The sequence below is a fragment of the Nipponia nippon genome, unplaced genomic scaffold (genome assembly GCF_047370975.1).
Source record: "Nipponia nippon isolate SJK-2023a ecotype South Korea unplaced genomic scaffold, ASM4737097v1 scaffold_6, whole genome shotgun sequence".
Classification (NCBI taxonomy): Eukaryota; Metazoa; Chordata; class Aves; order Pelecaniformes; family Threskiornithidae; genus Nipponia; species Nipponia nippon.
The window spans coordinates 69973614-69993370 of record NW_028262380.1 but is presented as its reverse complement, the minus strand read 5'-3'; the positions used below and the strand labels follow the sequence as shown (position 1 = coordinate 69993370).

Here is a 19757-nt window from a genome sequence, read left to right as displayed (position 1 = left end):
GCAGTTACAACTCAGAAACCTTCTAGCTTAACAATTTCCGGAAAGAGCTCAAGGTTCAGATGAGATACCACACAGAGTAAGACGTGTCTGGTTGCCACCAGTATGCGATAACACCTGTGCGTTGGACTCATTAAAGATTTAACCAGAGAAGTCACGTGCACACTGAAAAATGGCTGACAACTGCCATGCTTAATGCACGTCTCCAAAACTTTGAAAAAAGGAAGCAAAATGGAGTTACCTTTGGATGAGGAGGATGGCACTTTCACCAACATTTCTTTGGCAGATGATTCAGGTAAGAAAATACAGCAATCTACTGATACAATACAAATCCATAGGCTGAATAATTGTACTGGGTGAGCACAGAAACCTGTAGATCCTAATTACCAGGTACAACATATTTTTAGCAAATGCCCTCAAGTAAACTTTTCTAGTTGTGTAGTTGAATAAGGTTTATGATTAGTTAAGAATTGAGATTTTGGGGGTATGGAGGCTACCACAGTTTTCACATAATAGCACATGGTAATATACATTCCTCATCTGAGAACATACAGCCTTTCACTGTTTAGAAAGAAAAAGTTACAGAAATGTAAATTCAGTAGTTACTACTAGCAAAGAAAATACAGATAATGCTAGCCTTTCCTCTGAATATGCAACAATAATCTCTTTGACATACTCTAGTGAGAGCTCACAAGAAGTGATGCAAATTAATTGCTAATGGAAATAAACTGATCCATTTAAATCCCCACTATTAAGCATTTAATTGTTTTAAAAGAAACTACAAAAGCAAAGACTGCCTCCTCCTTTCTCCCCCCAACCCTCCCCCTCCCCCCCCCCCCCCTTCTAGCTTATGGAATAAAAATTATTTGGAATGGGAAGTAGGACAGTTCTACATACTGGAAAAAAATGAAGTGAGTTAATATGAATTGATAATAAATTATTTAGAAAGGTGTGGCCAGAGTATCAACTTGATCATGTCAGCATGGCTGCCAGAGAGCTGTACTAATTTACACTAGCTAGGAATCTGGATTGCTTATTAATGAATAATACAAGTCCTATTCCACCCCACCCCACCCCCTTTTTTTTAGAGTAAAGAATGTTATTGTACATGCTATCTTTACCTCCCATATAAAAAAAAAAAAAAACACGAAGTTGATCTTATTTTCAGAACACAATTTTCTAGCAATTTCATATTATTGTGGTGGTGCCGAACTGGATGTTTGAATGCACTTTGTATATACAGCATATAGCCTAATGACATCAAGATGTGGTTGACCCGAACTATTTACAATACGATAAATTGGCAGACCTTGGTCCAAGTTGTGCAGTAGTGAAGGGTTCTCCTGACAGTGACTCTCACTCTTTCCCTGTAGCAAGGTATAGAACTGTACGGAAAAGATATCCTATGACACTGTTTCATGACTTGCTACACAGCTGATAACATGGCAAGAACAGATGAGGGGGAGCATAGAGTGGCAAGATTGTCTGGTCTTTGCAAGGCATCCCGAAGTAGCTGAGTTAGGGATGACTCCACAATACCGGATGGGTGTTTTTGCCATACCGCTTGCTTAGTCTTTTGGAAGATGTCAAGTTGCTTTCTTTAGAAGGCAAACACCCACTAGACTCCTCTACTGCTCTAACCTCAGCACCCTTGCAGCTTGCAAAATGTTAATACACATGAGAAAAGAGGCACAAAGTTAAAAACTCTCTCATTCAAGCACTGACACTAGATACCAAAGTGTACTCACCATTGCCAAGCCCTGACAGATGTCACTGATACAAAAGTAGTGCTCAGCAACAGTGCAAGTAAGACTCTACTGCAGCTCAGAAACTGAGCCCTTCAAATTTGCTAGACTCCTGACTGCAGTAACACACCCAAGGTCAGAGAAAGCGCATGTTTGCAACACAAAGAGGACCATAAACAGGGCTTCTTTATTCAAGATCTGCTACCAATATCAGAGCTTTTCCCCTAGTAGTGAAGAGGTGGGGACAGTCACTCAAAAACAGAGAGATAAATTCAGAGTAACTGAAAGTAAGTAACATTTTCAGGCAAGCTTTTAGCATGAAGGCATAGAGGGAGAATACAGTAAGATTCACGGTGAACATGATAACCCTGGTCCATTTCTTCTGCCAGAGAGCAACGCCTGGAGGTTAGAGAGAAAGGTATAAGACAATTCCTAACCTATAATAGGAAGAGACTATCATATACATTGTAGGAAACAGTTGAAGTTAAGCCTAATTCCAGTAACTCTGGAGCACAGAAGCTAACAAACAGAATGGGCCTTTTAGCTGTAACTGTAAGGCAGGAGAAGAACATCAATTCCAGAAGAGCAGGAAGGATAGAGGAAATGTTTTACACAGTGAGAGAGAAAAAGATTCCTTAGGATGGACAACAGCAAGTTCAAGCAAGGAATAAGGAAACTAGACTTGCAATATGTAGATCATAAGTGGACTTTGCCTGAGGGTGACCTGATGTTTTAGAAGGAAGTGTTCCATAATTAAATTTTAAATAGGATCACAAAGGTGCGGTGGTTTTAATGAACTCTAGTACGTTTGTAATTGCATAAGGCTTTCCCCCCATTTCTTAAAATGTACTGGAAAAGATACTAAACAGACAAGTAGAACAACATGCTCTGTATGTACAATCTGAAGCATGATCAGAATACAGTCTTCATATCAAAGTTTCTTTAGTACAGTGAAAAGCCATTGTGGCAACGCAACAGGGGTTACTGAGCCTGATTAACTGAGTGCAATGCATGAATATTTAATAGTCATTGCTCTTTCAAAACAGCAGCGTTTCTCTATTTGTTAAGTATACAGGTATTAAAAAAAAAAAAACACTTCCACAATGAACACAAAATGGTAGCAAGATAGAAACTTCTTGATAAGTTAACAGCAATATCAAAAGTGCATGAAATCAAGGAAAGCGTTCATTAACAGCATTTGTGACAATATTTTCACCTTTAATGAAAGAAATACCTTTTCATTTAGAAACTCATAGCACTAGATAAAGTTCCCTCAAAAAATGACTACTCAAACAAAAGCACAGAGGAAATCAAACCAAAAATAAAACAAAACAGTGAGATAATGCCCAACAGCTGCAAAAATTACTTTATTGTTCTTTTGATCGATGCTGTATAAGTAAATCAAGGCGCTCTTTCTTCATTGCAAAGAAAACTAGAAATTCTCTCACTCTTCTCAAATGCGCTTTACAGAAACCCAACATTAGGGACTGCTTTTCTCATGTAAAAGCTTCCTTTTAAAAAGCAGATACAAACCCCTAAATGTTTAGGCCTAACTTACAGAAAGGCAAACAGTTTTTCATCTCGTTAAGTTACCAGTAAAGCTTTACGGAACCTCGCTCAATGTCCTTCCACAAACCTACAGCTGATGATTACAAGGAGGATCGAACTGTTAACAGGCCATCATTACGTCACATGTGCTGGTACTCACAGCCTAAAGCTGCAAAGAGCTCAGTTGCTCAGTCTATTTAAAAACTGCATTTTTGTGGAGTCAGAGTAGAAATGAGAACATTTGCACTCACGCACAATCTTCCAAAAAAGATAGGATGCAGTTACGTTAGAAGGCAGGCCTCTTCAGGGTTAAAGAGAAAATACAACTTTCCAAGGCTTGCTTTCTGTAGACTTCCTAAAGAGACTGGATTTTTTTTCCCAACTGTATGCTCACAGGGTATGTAATCTGATGGGGTCCCATTCTCATTCATGACCTAAGGCACTACGAAACCACAGACAATAAGTAAGGACACAGTAAGGAAAAAAGTACGGAAAAAGAATTAAGCTATTTGTATTCCTTTTCGCCTTTTTCTTTGTGGCAACAATTAGTTAAAGGAGAAAACAGTAGAGTTCAAATAGCAAACTCATCTCAGAAATATGTACAATACCTTCTTCTGTTAATGAAAAGGAGAATACATTTCTATTCTAGTGGTGAACAGTAAAGCCTCTGTCATCAGTCAGCTTACGCGGGCGCCTGTAACGTTGCCAAAAAGGAAGTAAAAGGCTTGTTGGTTTGCACTGTGTACCATGGCAAAAACAGGATGTACACCAGAGTTTTAGAAATAAAACATCTGAAAGTGTTTGTCATTAGCAGCAATGACTGAGAATCTGAGTCCACAGCAATAAAATTCTCTCCTGCAGTTTTGTAACTGCACTTATATATGCATTCAGGTTAACTATTAATGATGCCTCATATCCTGGGGAAATTGTTGCTATTTTAAGCAAAAAATGCTCTTTCAGTGAAACTGAATAAATTAATTCCTTTTGCCAGCAACATCAGTTAGTTTTAGGAAAGCTTAATTGGAACTTAGATATAGATAATTGCATTTGTAAAGTGAAACTTGTTGTTCCTATAAATTTAATATAGATGACAACATTATGAATGCCTCCTCTGCTTTAACCAAATGCCTTAGAAAATATAAAATTAATTAGTAAGAAAGAAAGGGATTAGCACCTGTTCTTAGTTACATCCAAGTCAGCTTTGACTTCAGGAGCTCTGACACATTGCTAAAAACGATGACCTCTCTTTATAACTCTTCAGTCAGAAAATCCACTTACCTGAAGTGAGTGATCTAGTGTGTAGTGTAAAAACAGTTTAATAAACCAAACAGTGGAACATGACTTAGGGCAGTGTTCAAGTATTTCCAGTAACAAAGAGAATCCTCTTATTTCTTCTTTTAAACTGCAGAGTGGATATTAGTATGCTGTTATGCTGCTCCACAGGAGAAAACAATTAATTTCCAGCATTTGTGAATATTATTTAATTTTCTTGATAAGGTGTATGTTCTCTAAAGTAGAGAGCAGTAAGTTTGTAAACAAGACTAAAAAAAAAGCTCTGTGAACATGGGTTGTGCCCAGTTTCTCAGCCTTGTGCTGCATATTCCAAAGACTCCAAGTAAGCAGCCACATAGCAAAGTTGACCAATTTGCTCACACTTACATATAATTAGTATTTACCCTATTAATTTTGCCCCTCCCAGTGAGTGGGGAAACCAGAGAAGCAAATGCTGCCAGATCCCTGTCAAACATAAGCCAGTCTTTAGAAGGATTGTTTCAGGTTCTCCTAGAACAGGCCCCAGACAACACTTGCCATGCTAACAACTTAAAGAACAAAGAAACGACACTTTCTAACACAAGAGTTAACAAAATACTACAGGCTGATAAAAGCAATAATTGTTATACAAGGGCTTGAATTGGCCTCCTCCAGTGAAAAGGGAACAACAAGCACACCCCTAAAATGCGAGGCACTATTTGGTTGCTCTGCACACATGCATAGGTGTGCCTGGAACACGTTCTGCATTATAAAAGGAATCTTATTGTTTGGGATATACTCTGAATCCCTACAGCTTCAAATTTAAAGTGCACAACAAATTTCATTAATGATATATTACCCAATGCAAAACAGGTGAGGTAAGATATTTGAAAAACAAATGGGTAAGTCATGTGATATGCTGAGCTTTTGTTGTTTTGGTTGATTTCTCATAAAAAATGCTTTGGGCTGTGGGCTTTTTTTCTGTGGTGTGTTGGGTTTGGGTTTTTTGTTTGTTTGTTTGTTTAAATCCAGTAAGGCATCAGATATTTAGAATCCTGAAGAAGACGGGTTGACTTCTTTGCGCTGGAAAACCGAGGGAGGGTTAGGAAGGGAAAGAAAGATGAGCTAGGCGTTCTCTCTGTGGAATTTGCACCCAGCAGCATCAATCCAACAGTCTTGGTCCCCGGGCTGTGCAGACCAGGGCTGTGCACAGCAGGGTTGCTCCCTGTTGGCTCAGGACTTAGGTATACTTCCCTTGGAAACAGGGGGTGAAGGACAGGGAAAGAAAAAACGTAACATGCGTGGACCTTGCCATGATAAGGAGCTAGGACATAGCCGGGTCACACAGAAACAGTTTCTGAATGTCGGGTCCCAGGAGCACGAGCCAGCTGCACAATCTCAGATACTAGGGTAAAGGGATTCATATACTGCAGTACAAACCTGAGGAATCTGTGCAACTGTTTAACATTAACCTAGTAACACACAGCACTATGCAGACTAAAGACGTCATCTGTTCTCTGCTGACGGCCCCTCTGCAATGCTAACAGTGGAGGCTCAGATAAAGACAATTTTCCCTAAAGGGAAACCAAAAAACCTCTCACACAGGTTAACTTCTGAAAAGGAGTTTCAGCCTGGTGCTCAAGCTCAAACATCAGAGTTAAGAATCAAAAGAAAATACTACAGTCAGAAACCACAACCATGCAAAGCAGAACAAACCCTCAACAGCCTACGAACCAAAATGGAAACAGTAGGTAAACCAGCAACTCTTGGAATTACTACTCTGTTTTGGCTACAACACCATAAGAGCCAATATATCTAGCTTCCATTCTGTCCCATAATTTAATGTCAAGGATTTTCCCACTTTGCTCATTTTGGGACAGTTTAGGCGATAAACTGCAAATGTAATGCAGCAAGCAAAGTGGAATTTCTGCAGCAGAGATTTATTTCCCCAAGATTAGCCCTCAATCATTTTTTCCCCCCTCTTACAGTATTAAACACAGCAAGTTCTTCACCAGGTCAGCAAGCTCTCCATCCATCTGAATCCACCTGCAGACTCTGGCCATATTTTTTCCCCCTTAATCCAAGTGCTGGAGAGTGTCTTGCTAGAAAGAATTATGAGAACCTGTTGATTGCCAGGCTTGCCACAGAGCAAGTGCAGCAAGCAAGGTCATAACAGGGTGAGAAGCACCTGTCATTTAAAAAAACAGCAATCAAGGAGAGTTACTAACAAGCTCCTAAAGCCCAGCCACCACCTAAGAGGACTGCTTGCAGGGGTTAAAAATGCCTTTTGTAGAGAAAGTGCTATATTTTTAAGTAAACCAGCTAATGAAACTCAAAATGATAGACTCATTTTCCAGTTCAAACAGACTGCAGGATTCTAATTAAAATATGTTTTCATAACATGAACAGCATTCAGTCAAACCTGAATTTATCTGATTGTGAGGTTAAAAAATTATTAACACAATGTTAATAAAATTGTGGAGGCACCCAGAAGATGTAGATATTAGAAATATGTACTTTCTGAAGTGTATTAAAAAAATGCAGTAGAGGGCAGACTTCCCAAATGCCTTTATCTTCACAGCATCAAATTATTTATTTATAACTGGATATATTCCAGCAGACATATGGATACGATATAGATCTATTTCACTGCAACATATGGTTCAAGCTACATAGTACCTATAAAGATACTACAGGTTATGCAGTACAGTTACTTCAGCGAAGCCACTAAAATGAGCTCAGGTCCTGCACGTTGCCTTTACCTCACAGACTGTCCTCTGAGGTCCAAAGGGAGCACCCTCTGCAGCACGTTCTGCAACGGTTATTCCCTCCAGGGAACTAGGGAAAGATGACAGAAACAGGAGTGTTGGTTTGGAGCTACTGAGCTAGTAGATGAGAGCAACTATGCAAAGTTACTTCGGTTTCTGTGTGACGTGATCTCTAATGCTTTAAGACCCAGAAGCAAGGAGCTAAATCCCAGGTTTCTTAACCTGGACACTGCTGTGCAGGCGGCTTATCGATCTGCCAGACTAGAAGCAGTTTGGCCGGGTTTACACGGCGCTGAACTGGAGCAGGTAAACCCTGCTGGCCTCTGGCTGGGGGCCTCCTCTCCAAGAGCTCCTGAGAGTTAACTGCAACCACACAGACACTCGGTTTTCTCCAGCCTTCCTCAGGCTTTGCCAGCCTACCTAAACCTGAGGGAGTTACACGCTGGAGAACACCTGCCTTCCCTTAATTTCTCCTGAACGCAACAGGGAGCGACCACCTGCTGGTTGGGAGCCACCGCTCTAGGCATCTGCACAAAACGAATTTATCAGAAAAACCTTGATATTAATGTAATGGCGTACCTACTAGTTATTTCTGTTATTTTATCTGCAATTCAGTGGGATTTAACGGGAAAGGACCGCGTAGGATTAAAAAAACCCGTGAGGGAGGCGGAGGCGTGACGAGCTCTCCCGGACGCGAGAGGGCTCCCTTGCTCCGCACCCCCTCGGCCCCTCCCGGCCTGCACGGGCCCTGGGCGGGGGTGCGGGAGGTGCGAGGCCCGGCCGTTGTGTGTGTGTGTGAGGGGGGGCTCTTCCAGCCGCGCCCCTGTCAGGGGGGGACGACCGGCGGGGTTCTTCCCGCCTCTCAGCGAGGGGGCCGAGGCCCCGCCCCGCCGCCCCGCCCCGCCGCGCCCATTGGCTAGAGCGGGCGCAGGCGGGTGCGCGCGCAGGGGAGGCGGCGCAGGCGCAGCGGGGAGGCAGGGGCACAGCTGCGGCCGGGCCGGGGCGCGGGGCGCAGCCCGCAGGGAGGCGGCGGCGGCGGCAGGTGAGGAGCCGAGGCGGGGCGCGGCGGGGCGGCCGGGCCGTGGCGGCTGTGGGGAGGAGGCTGTAGGCCGCGGGGGCTCCTGGGGGGTCCAGCGCGGAAGCCCTCTGCAGCGCTGCCGTCCCCCCACCCCCAAACCCCGGCCGGTGCTTGCCGGCAGCGGGTCCGGCGCCCGAACGCTGCCGTTAACCGTCCCGGTTGGAGGCGGAGCAGCTGCGAGGGGCCCGGAGCAAAGACGTCCTGCAGGCCTGAGGGCCGCGACGGGGCTGCCCGTGGTAACAGCGAAAGGGGCGGACAATGAAGGGGGCCCCGTCTGCTTCCCAGTCCCTTTAACAGCCACTTCCAGAAAGATCGGTGCCGAGAGGGCGGCAGTTGCCTCACTGAAACACATAACCGTTATTTTATGCATTAGAGGGTAATCTAGAGCAGTTGGTTTTGTAAACGTAGCGTGGTTACTTCAAGAATCATATTTACATACCACATAAGGCTCTAGGAAAAATAAAGAACACTAAAAAAATGTTGTTCTGCTGTAGGCTTAAGTGCTGGCTTTCCAACACCAATTAGAAAAACGCATCTAAAATCCAAATATAAAGACAGTTACATTAACGGTTGCCTCAGTATTGTTGGTTGTTTTGTTTTTTTTTTTATCTTTAAGCAGAGCATCTCTCAGGAATAGTCTCTTCAAAAGTGGAAAGAGCCCATTCTACAATGATGAACACCGACATGGATGGTATAAGTTCTTAATATTCTTGCTCTTCATTGTTATTTTTTCTACTTAATATAATTTCCAGCTGTTACACAGGTTGCATTAAAACTCATATGATTTATTGCAGCTGTTGAGGCCGAGAATCAGGTGGAACTAGAAGAGAAAACACGGCTTATTAATCAAGTTTTGGAACTGCAGCACACACTTGAAGGTTAGCAGTTTGACACATCAGATTCTTTGCAAGCACACAGTAACAAGCAAAAGAGGAGAACCTTACTGGTCTGCCCTACCTTAGTCAGAGTGTCCAGAAGTATGGCTCTTATGCAGTTGAAGGTACATAAGCAAGGCCTCAGACCTACTTTTTTCTTTTCCCTTTTTATCCAACATAATGTTTGCTTGACTCCCATAATACACATCAAGCAGAAGGGGCGATACGGTTAACTTTCCCAGGCTCATTAGTTGACATACATCTTTGAGTCTGCTCATCGCTCAACTTTTGTTTCCAAATAGTTCAGTTTGCAATAGCTTAATTCAAAAACTCAAGAAAAGAATAAAGATACAAACAGTAAGTTTGTGTAACAAGTTTGTCAAAATACTGTACTGCAAAATAATATAGGAAAAATGGGCTTTAGATAAAACTTGTGAGTAGCACAGTGTTTTATAAGGTAATACCTTATGGCAATGTTTCCCACATTAAAAGCGTGAATAGTTTGATGTAGGCACATAGAACATATTCATTGTTGTATGCAAGAGCGTCTAATATTTTTCTTATAATATCACCTTCACAGATCTCTCGGCACGAGTAGATGCTGTTAAGGAAGAAAACTTGAAACTGAAATCAGAAAACCAAGTTCTTGGACAGTATATAGAAAATCTGATGTCAGCGTCTAGTGTTTTCCAAACAACTGACACAAAAAGCAAAAGGAAGTAAGGGTTGACTCACAGATGATGTCATTGTATTGCTGCTGTCTTTTTTTGTTTTAATTGGCATAGGCTACATGAGCTAAAATACCTTAGTTTGTGGCTTTACTGGATACCTGAAGATTATAAACTTTGGTGATAAACAGAATTAAGAACATTATCATGAACAGGAGACATAAGTTTGTGTATTGTTAAGATTAAGCAATGTGCAAATGTAGTGTAGAAACTTACTAAACTTTAGTATTTGTTTGAAAAATGAGCATATCTTGTTAAAAACTGGATTCAGTTTGTCAGGTTAAACAAAAGCCTGTTGGCGCTCTGAGGTCTTAGGATAGTGTTCTTGACTAGCAAAATAATACAGTTATAATATTGTGTTGAAACCTCATTGATAAAAATATTCAAAGTCTAATTGCATCACCTTTTTCACCTCAGATATATTTCATTACTGTATAGTACTGTCCATAGCTCTGCAAAGCAACTTTAAACAAAAACCTATAAACCAGTTAAGAATTTCTATGAAGTAATAACGGTATGACATTATTTGCAGGGCTTGTGTACAGAAAAACACTTAAGATTTTTTGGGAAGGAGAAGGGTAAGGGAAGAGGAACAAGGATAAGCAACTTACATTAGGGAAATACCAAATTGGTGCAGTATCAGAGTGTTTGTAGTTCGTAAGGTGTACATTTCAAACCATTTTCACCATCCTGTTTCCTCAAAGAATGATCAGGCACGGTATCATGACGTATGATCTTCCTGAATTTTTTCAGTTGTGTGATGAACAGTTAAATAAGAACCTGAGTAATAAGCTCTACAGAAACAGACGGTCAAGTGTTCCTCATGCTCGTTGTGAACAATCTGCAGTGAGGAACTGGGAACAAGTCTTTCCTTGCTACCTTTCACCTTCCTCCCAAAGTGCCAAACTTGTCTTTGCTTCAGGCCTTAGAGCCACTGTTTTCCCGCCCCAGAGCCTGAGCTTGTGAAGTACCTCTTGAGGCACTCCACAAAAACATCTAAGGCAGAAGACTGCAGTGGAACAAAGGTGGCTTTTGCCTCTCAAACCCGTGCTGCTCTGAGTAATGCCTGGTGTCAGGGTGCCCTGGTTTTTACTGGCTTGGCTGTTTGTTAGCAGGTTTTGTAAAGGAGCTCGGCCCAGATTATGGGTCTGAGCACTTCCCATAGAGGCGGCATGTCTGGCATAGTCAGTATTAAGGGAGAGCAGAAGCTGAAACACAGACGATGCAAGTTCTAGCAGTACTCAGTTGCATCTTTCTCATCTTGCCATACAGCAGCATTGCAGACTTATTTATGGGTGTTACCTAGAACTGAGGTCTGTCCCTTCAGTAATGAAGCCATTGTACTTTTCCTTTTAACAAAATTAAACCGCTAGCTCAAGGATCTTTCAACCTTGTTGTGATGAATTCTGTAAAATAAAGCTGCAGGAACTGAATGAGTGGGTGTAATGGTGGAATAAATCCCTCTCAGACCCCAGGTTTCTCAGCAGCTAAGCACTGCTGTCTCTCAAGTGTAAGCTGACATGGTGAGGTTCCCCCCCTCCCAGAGGAGAGGTCTCCCATTTCTCCCCATTTAAGACAGCTGTACAGCGCTCACTGGAGTGTCAGTGAAGTCAAGTCATTGCAAACAAAACACTTAACACTTCGGTCTCAAGGGCTGCTTACAAGTCTGAGTCAAGAAACCTGATGATGAAACAAGTTTTACCCACCAAGGCAGAAATGGCTGATACCATTTGTGTCATGGGGTCCTGTAAACACCCAAAATTATTTTTAATCTTCTATGGACTACTCTTTCACTTTACTGCCTATCTGGAACTCTAAATTCATCCAAGAATTGCTAGCAGGTAGAGTAGATCACATGGTTAGTCCACGGTTTGAGCATTAAAAAAAAAGAACAATCACACCAAGCACTTGACTTGTAAAGATTGCATTGCATTACAGTTATCCTAGCTTTAAAGCCATGTCACTGCACATCTCCATCTGCACTGTAGCAGATCAAGTGGTAACAGAGCATGCGCTTGTTAGACTTCAGCAATTTCCCCCGAGATCAAGTAATCTTAAAATCACGGTTTTGTATTGTAAGATTGGATAGTGATATTTTATCCATCGGTGTGTATATAGTAGTCATTTCATCTATATGGCATTTTACATCCCACTACCGTGGCCTTCATTTAACTTATGAACGTTTTAAAGATGATGTATTTCTGACTTTACACTAAATAAAAACTTTTGATTTGTCTCGATTAGTTTGGTTTAACATTTGTAAACCCTAAAACTTCTCATAACTATCTGTAGTCAAAAGGTGGAAAAATAGTAGGGTTTGCTGTCATCTTAATTGTGTCTACATAGCTGAAGCGCCTAAAATACTAGATATAATTAGCAAGTATTAAGATTAAACCTGGGTTAATTAATCTATTTTCAGCAAGCTCGCAGTTCCTGACTCACGTGGTATTTTCACCCACTGAGTCTTACATTTCTGTATACTTTTCTGTTCTGGCTAAAGTAAAGAAGAAAAGGATTGGTAGACTGCATCCGGTGTTGTCAAAGCTAAAACTTGCACCTCTCCACGCAGGAGAACTTTAAGCCAAGTTAATAGAAGAGATTTTATCTTTTCCTACACATGTAACGAGCTCTACATTAGACAGAAACCAGAATTATTACTTCATCATACCTTCACGAAGGTGGAAGCTAACTGAGGAGTAGCTTCAGTTGTAATTAAATAAAAAGGCCTCAGTCCTACTTAGCCTTCCCTGAATATAGAAAATTCTCGGTCTGGGCTTTGGCGTCCTCAGTGAGACCACTTTTACTAAGCTACGACGTAGCCCGTGGGAGCGCAGGCTGCGGAGGTTCAATACTCATGGAGTTCCAACCATGACTGACAGTTTCAGTAGCGAGGCATCCTGGAACTGGATTATCATTAGTTTCTTAATTTCAAAGCACTTTCAAGCAGCCATGATAGCGAGATCAAGTATTTCTCCTGAAATACCTGTTCGGATACAAACGGACTACACCCAGGAACTGCGGGTGAAATCTCAGTGTTACAAGTGTCAATGGAAAGGGGTTCCCCTTTTGCCTGGCTTTCCACATCTAGAGCCTCAAATCCCCAAAGCTCTGATATTTCTCCCCTAACCACTCGCATAAGACTAGATCCAAGTAGGCTGATGTGCAGAAGGATGTCTTCTATCTCCAGGTTCCAGGTAATCGAAGTCATTAAGTCAGTATTAAAACGAGATAAGCCTTACAGAGTCAGTATTCTTGCAAAGAGCACCCTTAAGCCACAGCCTCACAAGACCGTTTTATCCGTAACAAATGGCTCCTCATTTACTGAAGCACAAGCAAAGATGTTGATGGGGCATTAACCAAGACTTTATGGGAACCTGAAGTTCAAAACCCTAAGGGAAGACTGGCATCCCCCGTGGGGTGACCAATCCCTGGAGTAACTATACCACACCAAACAAACACTCAAAAAAAAAAAAACCAAACCACCAACCAAACAAAAACCAAACCCAAAGGCTGTAACAATCCCAAAGGACTTTTACCAGGCTCAGACAAGGTTCATTCAAAAGTAGCGCTGAAATGCTCCCTGACAGCTCACAGTAGCTGTTACTAGCAGGATACTGCATTGGTAACAACTTTTATCTACTGCTGAAAAGTCACAGGCAGGAAGAGGAATCGGGAGTCTCCACTTCTTACCTTTTGCATGTAGACCCTAAATAAAGAGGAGGAAACTTGCATTTAACTTTAAAAAAAAAACAAACAAAAACAGAAACAAAACCCAAAAACCCCCAAAACCAAACAAAAAAAGAGGCCTTTTCATGTAGTTCACATAAAATAGAGTCCAATGTAATTAACTTTTGAACACTTCAACATAAGCACTTGAAGACACTTGGCTTCTTCATTAGGGTTAATTAAGCATTCATTTGTGAGAGACTTCCACGAAATCTTTGCTGCCTCGATTTGCTGTGAAAACATTTCTTTACGTGAACTAGCTTCTTGCTAGGCACAAGGAAATCCGTTAGGTTCCTTATGCATTAATGTATTTCTACTTGTTCTTAACGTATGACTGCTTTTGCTAGCATTTTACGTCCTACTAATATTATAGGCAGCTGCCAAGCAGCAAGAGGTTTCTACTGACTGCAGTTTTATTGTTTGTTTTAATATACAGCTGAACGTTAACAAAACAAAGTTTCTTTTACAATACGCAGTTTATTTAAACTATATTATGAGAATGCCCAGTTACTCACATCTGTAAAAAACTTAATCCATCAAAAATTCTTATCTATATTAATAAATTTCATGTTAAGCAAGAATTATTAAATATTTTTAAAGAGGCAATGTACACTTAGCAAGTATTCTATAAACAGAGGTTATACCACTCTGGCTTGGAACATGAGAACTATAAAAGTTTGAAAAAATCATCTGTATATCACTTCTGCAGATGCGATATCTGCATTCAAAAGTAAAACAAGTCACATCAATTACCACTTGTTCTACGAGTATTCTATTTTAAAATATCTTTTAAAAATAAATTACTGTAACCAATGTCGAAAGTGAACAGGTGACCACCCATGTAACAAGGTCAACTAAAATAAATAATTTACAATAAAAATTGTTGCTAGCACTAAATCATCATACAAAAGCAATTATTGCGTTTAGCTCTGCACAGAACAAAACACCTTTTCTCATAGCAATGTGAACTGCTATAGATGCTACATCTATACCACCATCCTCTTTTAGCTGAAAAGTGTGAACAGCTGATTTTGTGCTAGAGCTGCAAAAATGTTACCATTTATTCATGTTTTTAAAAAATATTTAGAGTAAGTTTATCTCCAACTAATACTAATTTCTAGAAATCTTCAAATCTTAAGAATCTTCACCTTAAAATCAGTTGGCCAACTTGTAATTTCACTTTTTTTTTTTTAATTCGAAGCATCAGCTAACTCTTCACGCATAGTATTTCTCCTTAAAAAAGGGAATCAAGGAAGTTGGGGAAGGTTAAAAGAGGTTAGAGAATTAAAATCAGAGGTTAAGTACCAATGAGTCCCCCCTTTTCCTTCAGATCTCAGGAACTTGCATGCTGTCAGGCCCACTGAAGAGGCATACCAAAAGTTACTATTATCTAGACCTACAAATACTAGCTAGAAGTAACTCAGTCCTTTCGTACTCTTCTTTTACGCACTGATTTCAGTGGACCGTCTCTAGAACCTGTGCTTTCATCAGCTTCTTTCATCTGAAAAAAAAACAAACCAAAATAAAACCAGCATTAAAATTTTAAACCAATTTTAATTTAATTATTGAAACTGGCACATTACTTTATTCCTCCTCCCGACCCCCCCAATCATATTGTCACTAAATGCAACACTGAAGTGATAGGACATTTTTTTCCTCCACAATACTAACCTAACAATAAGTAAAATGGGTAGAAGACTTTTCCTTTCTCTGTTCAGAAGGAAGGGAATACTACATCTAAACTGATGTCAGAAATTTGGTTTTGCCCATTTACTCATTGGTTTAAAAGCGGTGACTTTCTAAATTTAGCAACTTCCTTAAGGTGCATCTTATGCTAATTTTAATTTCCACTTCTTAAGCAAGAAGCATTTAAAACATTCTAACTGCGGCTTTTGGAAAGCTACAAACAGAACAAACTGTTCTTAAATCAGATGTGTTCTTCTCGGTTTAAAAGCAATTAGCTTACAGAGGTGCATGAAAAGCCCTTCCAACATGAACTCCCTTCTCGGACAACACGTTGCTTCCTCATTTTCCTGCATCACCTAACGGCAAGCCCCTCATTCAGAAGGAACGGCTTACAGAATGTGGCACAACCCGAGTGAGGACATGGTGCGCACGACATCTCACAAGTAGGTCACTAGCTAACGACAGAAACTTGTACACCCCGAAAATACCCAGAGAAGAGCAAGCCGTAACCTCATCGTGATACTGCGTAATGGCACACACCCATTCAGATCTTGTTATTACTTTCACACAGTCACATGCATCTTAATGGGGTTCGTCAGATACTGTATTCCTAGGTAAATGTACAAGGAAAAAAAAAAAAAAAAATCTTCTAACGGGAACAAGAGGGAGTCCTGAATAAGGGGTAATTAATGAAGAATTTCAGTGCTAAAACAATGCAACCTCATGCAAGGTACCATTTCCTAGAGGAGTTTTGTATGAAAAGGAGTTAACATTACATTGAACAACTCCCCTAATCTGGGAAGGGACTCATTTAGGGAGTAACAAGCACAAGATGATCAACAGAAATACTGTGGGTGGAGCTAAAGCATTTCAGACATACCAGTTTCTAAATGAAAGGATAACGAGTAGTTGATAAGAAAGAAAAGCACACACAAATTCTGTTCTACAATGTTATTTTCTGAAAACCATTTTATACATTATCTGGTGACTGGATTAATCTGCACAAGAAAAATGAAACTGCAGGTGCTGAATTCAAAACTAGTATGGTCATTTTGCTTAAAACCTTATTTTGGAATTAAAAAAAAAAAAGATTACTGAAAGCTTAAGGTTTTTCTAGGTCTCACTGAAAGGCTATTTGGTTAGAAGCACATGTTCCATCAGTTAAGTAGCATGATAAAAAGAGATTGACATCCACTGCAGCATACAAATTTTCAAGACTTGCAATTCATTTAATAACCTGTTAAAAACTATACTCCTGTAAAAACGTTTCATGTTGAGACCCGCATGATCACTTCTGTACTATACCTGTATTTTACAATAAATACCACTTCCTAGCCAAAATTACACAGGAACAGACATGTTTCACAAACCTGTACAGAGCATTTGAGGTGTCAAATAAAAACACGTCCCCACCTCATGATTGATTTTATGGCTCAAAAGAAGAAAACTCTTGTTGTAGGTAACTGGGCTTAGTTAGAACTGCGATGTTGGACAAGGGCAAGGAGAAAATAGAGGAAAAAACCCAAACTTACCTCATCTTCTGAGCCAGATTTATTTGACTTATCACCTTCTTCTTGACTTCCATCTGCAACTTCATTTTCTTCTTCTTCATCATCAATATCTTCACCACCTTGACCCTCTTCTGCGGAAGAAGTTAATTTTACTTTGGAAACAGAACTATATTAAAAAAGCACTGTATCCAGACACACTAGTAAGGAAAAGCAGCCAATTTCAGTTTTAGAATGAACTGCTTGTTTACAATAACCCATTAAAACATCTCTGTGAGAGTAGACTTCTCATGAATTAGTAGGAATTGATCACGGTCAGATTTAATAACCAATTTTAACAGCTTCAGCATAGCCTCTTTTCACAATAGCACATACTCTCTTCAGACTTGTAAGTGACCGACTAAAATGACGACTTTAAGTTGGCTTCCTTTAGGGAAGTCCTTAAATACAAGTATTGTATTAAACAGTTTTGAGACCGGAATCCAAAATAGGACAACTCAGGCATCCACAATCTGACTAAATTCTAACTTAGACAGCAAAGCAAATACTGCAGTTATCAGTCATCCACCATGGGGGATGCCTACATCCTAAGGGAACTCCCCTTTTCAGCAGGGAATTCTTTCGGCATGCTGTTTTGGGTGAGGGGTAGGCAGCTCTGTGCTTACCCCCGTCTGCATTATTCAGTGCAGAAACTAGTCAGGAAAGCACTGTACTCCCCTCAGCTCACTTGAAGTATGTCCAGCTTGCACTACTAGGATGAAACTAGTCACAAAAAGCAGTAAGCTTTCTATGAGACCTGGTGTCAGTTAGACCTTTGAACTGACAGGGACTGGGGGGGGGTAAGTAAAAAAACCAAAGTATCTTTTTACTCTCCAGGATCCCCTGGACAAACTATAGGCTAAGCAACACAGAGGCAGTTTCTCCTTTCTTACTGAGGCCACGTCACTGCATTAAAGAGCAGTGCATGCACCAAAATATTGCAAATTCTAGGCACAACCTACATGGCTGCCCTTCTAGGGTAACCACCTCTTTATATCCTGCGTATTTTGTGAAGGAGGCCAGGCACCTAACTGTTTTGATTTCCGCTTTGGGCTTCAGTATTTACAAGCTGGCACGCCTGTGCCTGCATTTTAGGTATCTATGCCCATTATAAGAACTAAACCTCAGCAACCACAGCATGATTCAAAGAAAAGTTACTGGTGTTTGGCAAGTCTCTTCCTTTTCTTCAAACTGAGGTCTTGAAGTGAGAATTTCTAGAAATTGAGTACCTTTTGCAGTACTTTCTATCAAGAGTAAACAAGAAATCACATCTAAATATGACAGAAAGGATATAAGATGACATTTTACAACTTAACAGTCCACCAGTGGCTCAGTTAAAAAGACTGATAAAGCAGTGCTCAATTCTATCCTTGTCAGGCCATGCCTATATCTCATAAGCACTACTTCAGTGTTAAAAAAACAAAACCAAAAAGCCAACACCCACCCCCCAATTCTTACTGTTTCAGTTCAGTAAAACTGAAACAAGAGTAACCATATAAATTCAGATGGTAGTCACATAAAAGATGCGACTCCCCTAATTCTTGGTGACTAAAATCTAGAAAACCCTAATTTATTAAAATATTTGAGACTTCTGTAGGAGTACCAAAAAACGTTGCCTACAGTATAGCTATAAATTGAGCCAAATAGCTCATAACAATTAGTGAAGCTCTAAGAAATTAGTTTTCCCATCTGTAAATATACCTGACACATGTCTACAATAACATGTCTCTGCTACTGTTACGAAAAGAAGAAATATGACAAAAAAAATGGAGATCATAGTTTAAGATAGATGTAGACAAAGATTTTTGTTCTAAAAACAAGCCCTTACCAGAAGAGCTTGGCAAAAATTCAAAGCCTTTGCTCATATTCTAATGAAGAGATTAGAAACTTTAAATGATGCAAATCCAGCACCTCCCATAAGTACTAATTTCAATAGAGTAAAAAAAAATAAAATAAACCAAAAAACTTCAGACATCAGAATTAGTAAAAGCCAGAACTGGACAACTATACTATTTAAAATTATTTATTTTAATTTAGTCTAATATTAATTTAAACAGTATTTCATATAAATAAATGTATAACTTCACAAACAAGGTTCAGACTGTGCCCCTGAAATTCCATTTCTTGGCAGCATTCTTTTACTTCCTGGAATATTTTTCTAGAGAGCAAGGAAAGCAAGGAGACAAAGCAGATAAGCAGACAAGTCACGAGCACATCATCCTTTAGCAGTGCCACAAAAATGAACATAGAACAAAATAAAACAGGAAATCCCATGGACAGTGCCCTTCAAGAAGCAGTCCGCCAGCAACGCCTTTTCACTGGAGCCAAAGAAATCTACAAGTGTTTCTGAAATTTGCTATTGTGCCATGCTTTCTTTTTTTCTTTTTTTAGTGGCCCCATGATAAAATGTGGATCTAAAGTCATCCAGTATTCCACAGCTCAAACCCTGTTACCTTCAACTCCACAAAACAAAGAAGCAGATAATGACTATAAAGGAACTGTAAAAGTTATTAGGATTCAAAGAGACTAGTAAAAAATATTTATGACTACAGATACCATACTGAGAAATCTCAGAGGAAACTCACATCTGTATCTGATGAAAGCTGGCATCCACCAGCTTGAAGTTCTATCATCAACAAGGAAGCAGAGGGAAAAAACCATAAAGGAGAGACCATTTTCAAATCCTGGCCCAAATTACTTCTGTTTCCCAGTACCTGAAGGAGAAGCCTCCCTTCCCATCTTCTTTGCATCCTTTATAAGCTCTCTTTTTGTCTCCTCCATTTCTCTTCTCTCTGTAGCAAAAAGAAT

At 40.2% G+C, this 19757-nt stretch overlaps 2 protein-coding genes across 8 annotated transcripts in view; one reads left to right on the top strand and one right to left on the bottom strand.

Moving 5' to 3' along the window:
• Positions 1 to 137: 137 nt before the first annotated feature.
• Positions 138 to 12230, top strand: SCOC (short coiled-coil protein). Of its 4 annotated transcripts, none has more exons than XM_009468750.2 (4): positions 138 to 292; positions 9007 to 9078; positions 9182 to 9265; positions 9843 to 12230. In XM_009468750.2, exons 1-4 carry the CDS (start codon positions 193 to 195, stop codon positions 9983 to 9985), a joined length of 399 nt encoding a protein of 132 aa, XP_009467025.1. In that variant the 5' UTR covers positions 138 to 192; the 3' UTR covers positions 9986 to 12230. The 4 variants fall into 4 exon arrangements, with proteins under 4 accessions (XP_009467025.1, XP_009467024.1, XP_087593680.1 ...); XM_009468749.2 differs by having other exon boundaries at positions 165 to 292; positions 9004 to 9078; XM_087737554.1 differs by lacking the exon at positions 138 to 292 and adding an exon at positions 8241 to 8351.
• Positions 12231 to 14107: 1877 nt separating this feature from the next.
• The window catches only part of CLGN (calmegin), a 31176-nt gene continuing 25526 nt past the window's right edge, over positions 14108 to 19757 (bottom strand). For 2 of the 4 annotated variants that reach the window (XM_087736697.1, XM_087736700.1), the window contains 3 exons: positions 19664 to 19741; positions 16935 to 17044; positions 14108 to 15217 (listed from right to left, as the gene is read on the bottom strand). In XM_087736697.1, coding sequence (XP_087592823.1) covers positions 15137 to 15217; positions 16935 to 17044; positions 19664 to 19741 — 269 coding nt within the window. In that variant the 3' untranslated portion in view covers positions 14108 to 15136. The remainder of the gene's footprint in view (positions 15218 to 16934; positions 17045 to 19663; positions 19742 to 19757) is intronic. The other 2 variants (XM_087736698.1, XM_087736699.1) reach the window with 2 other exon arrangements.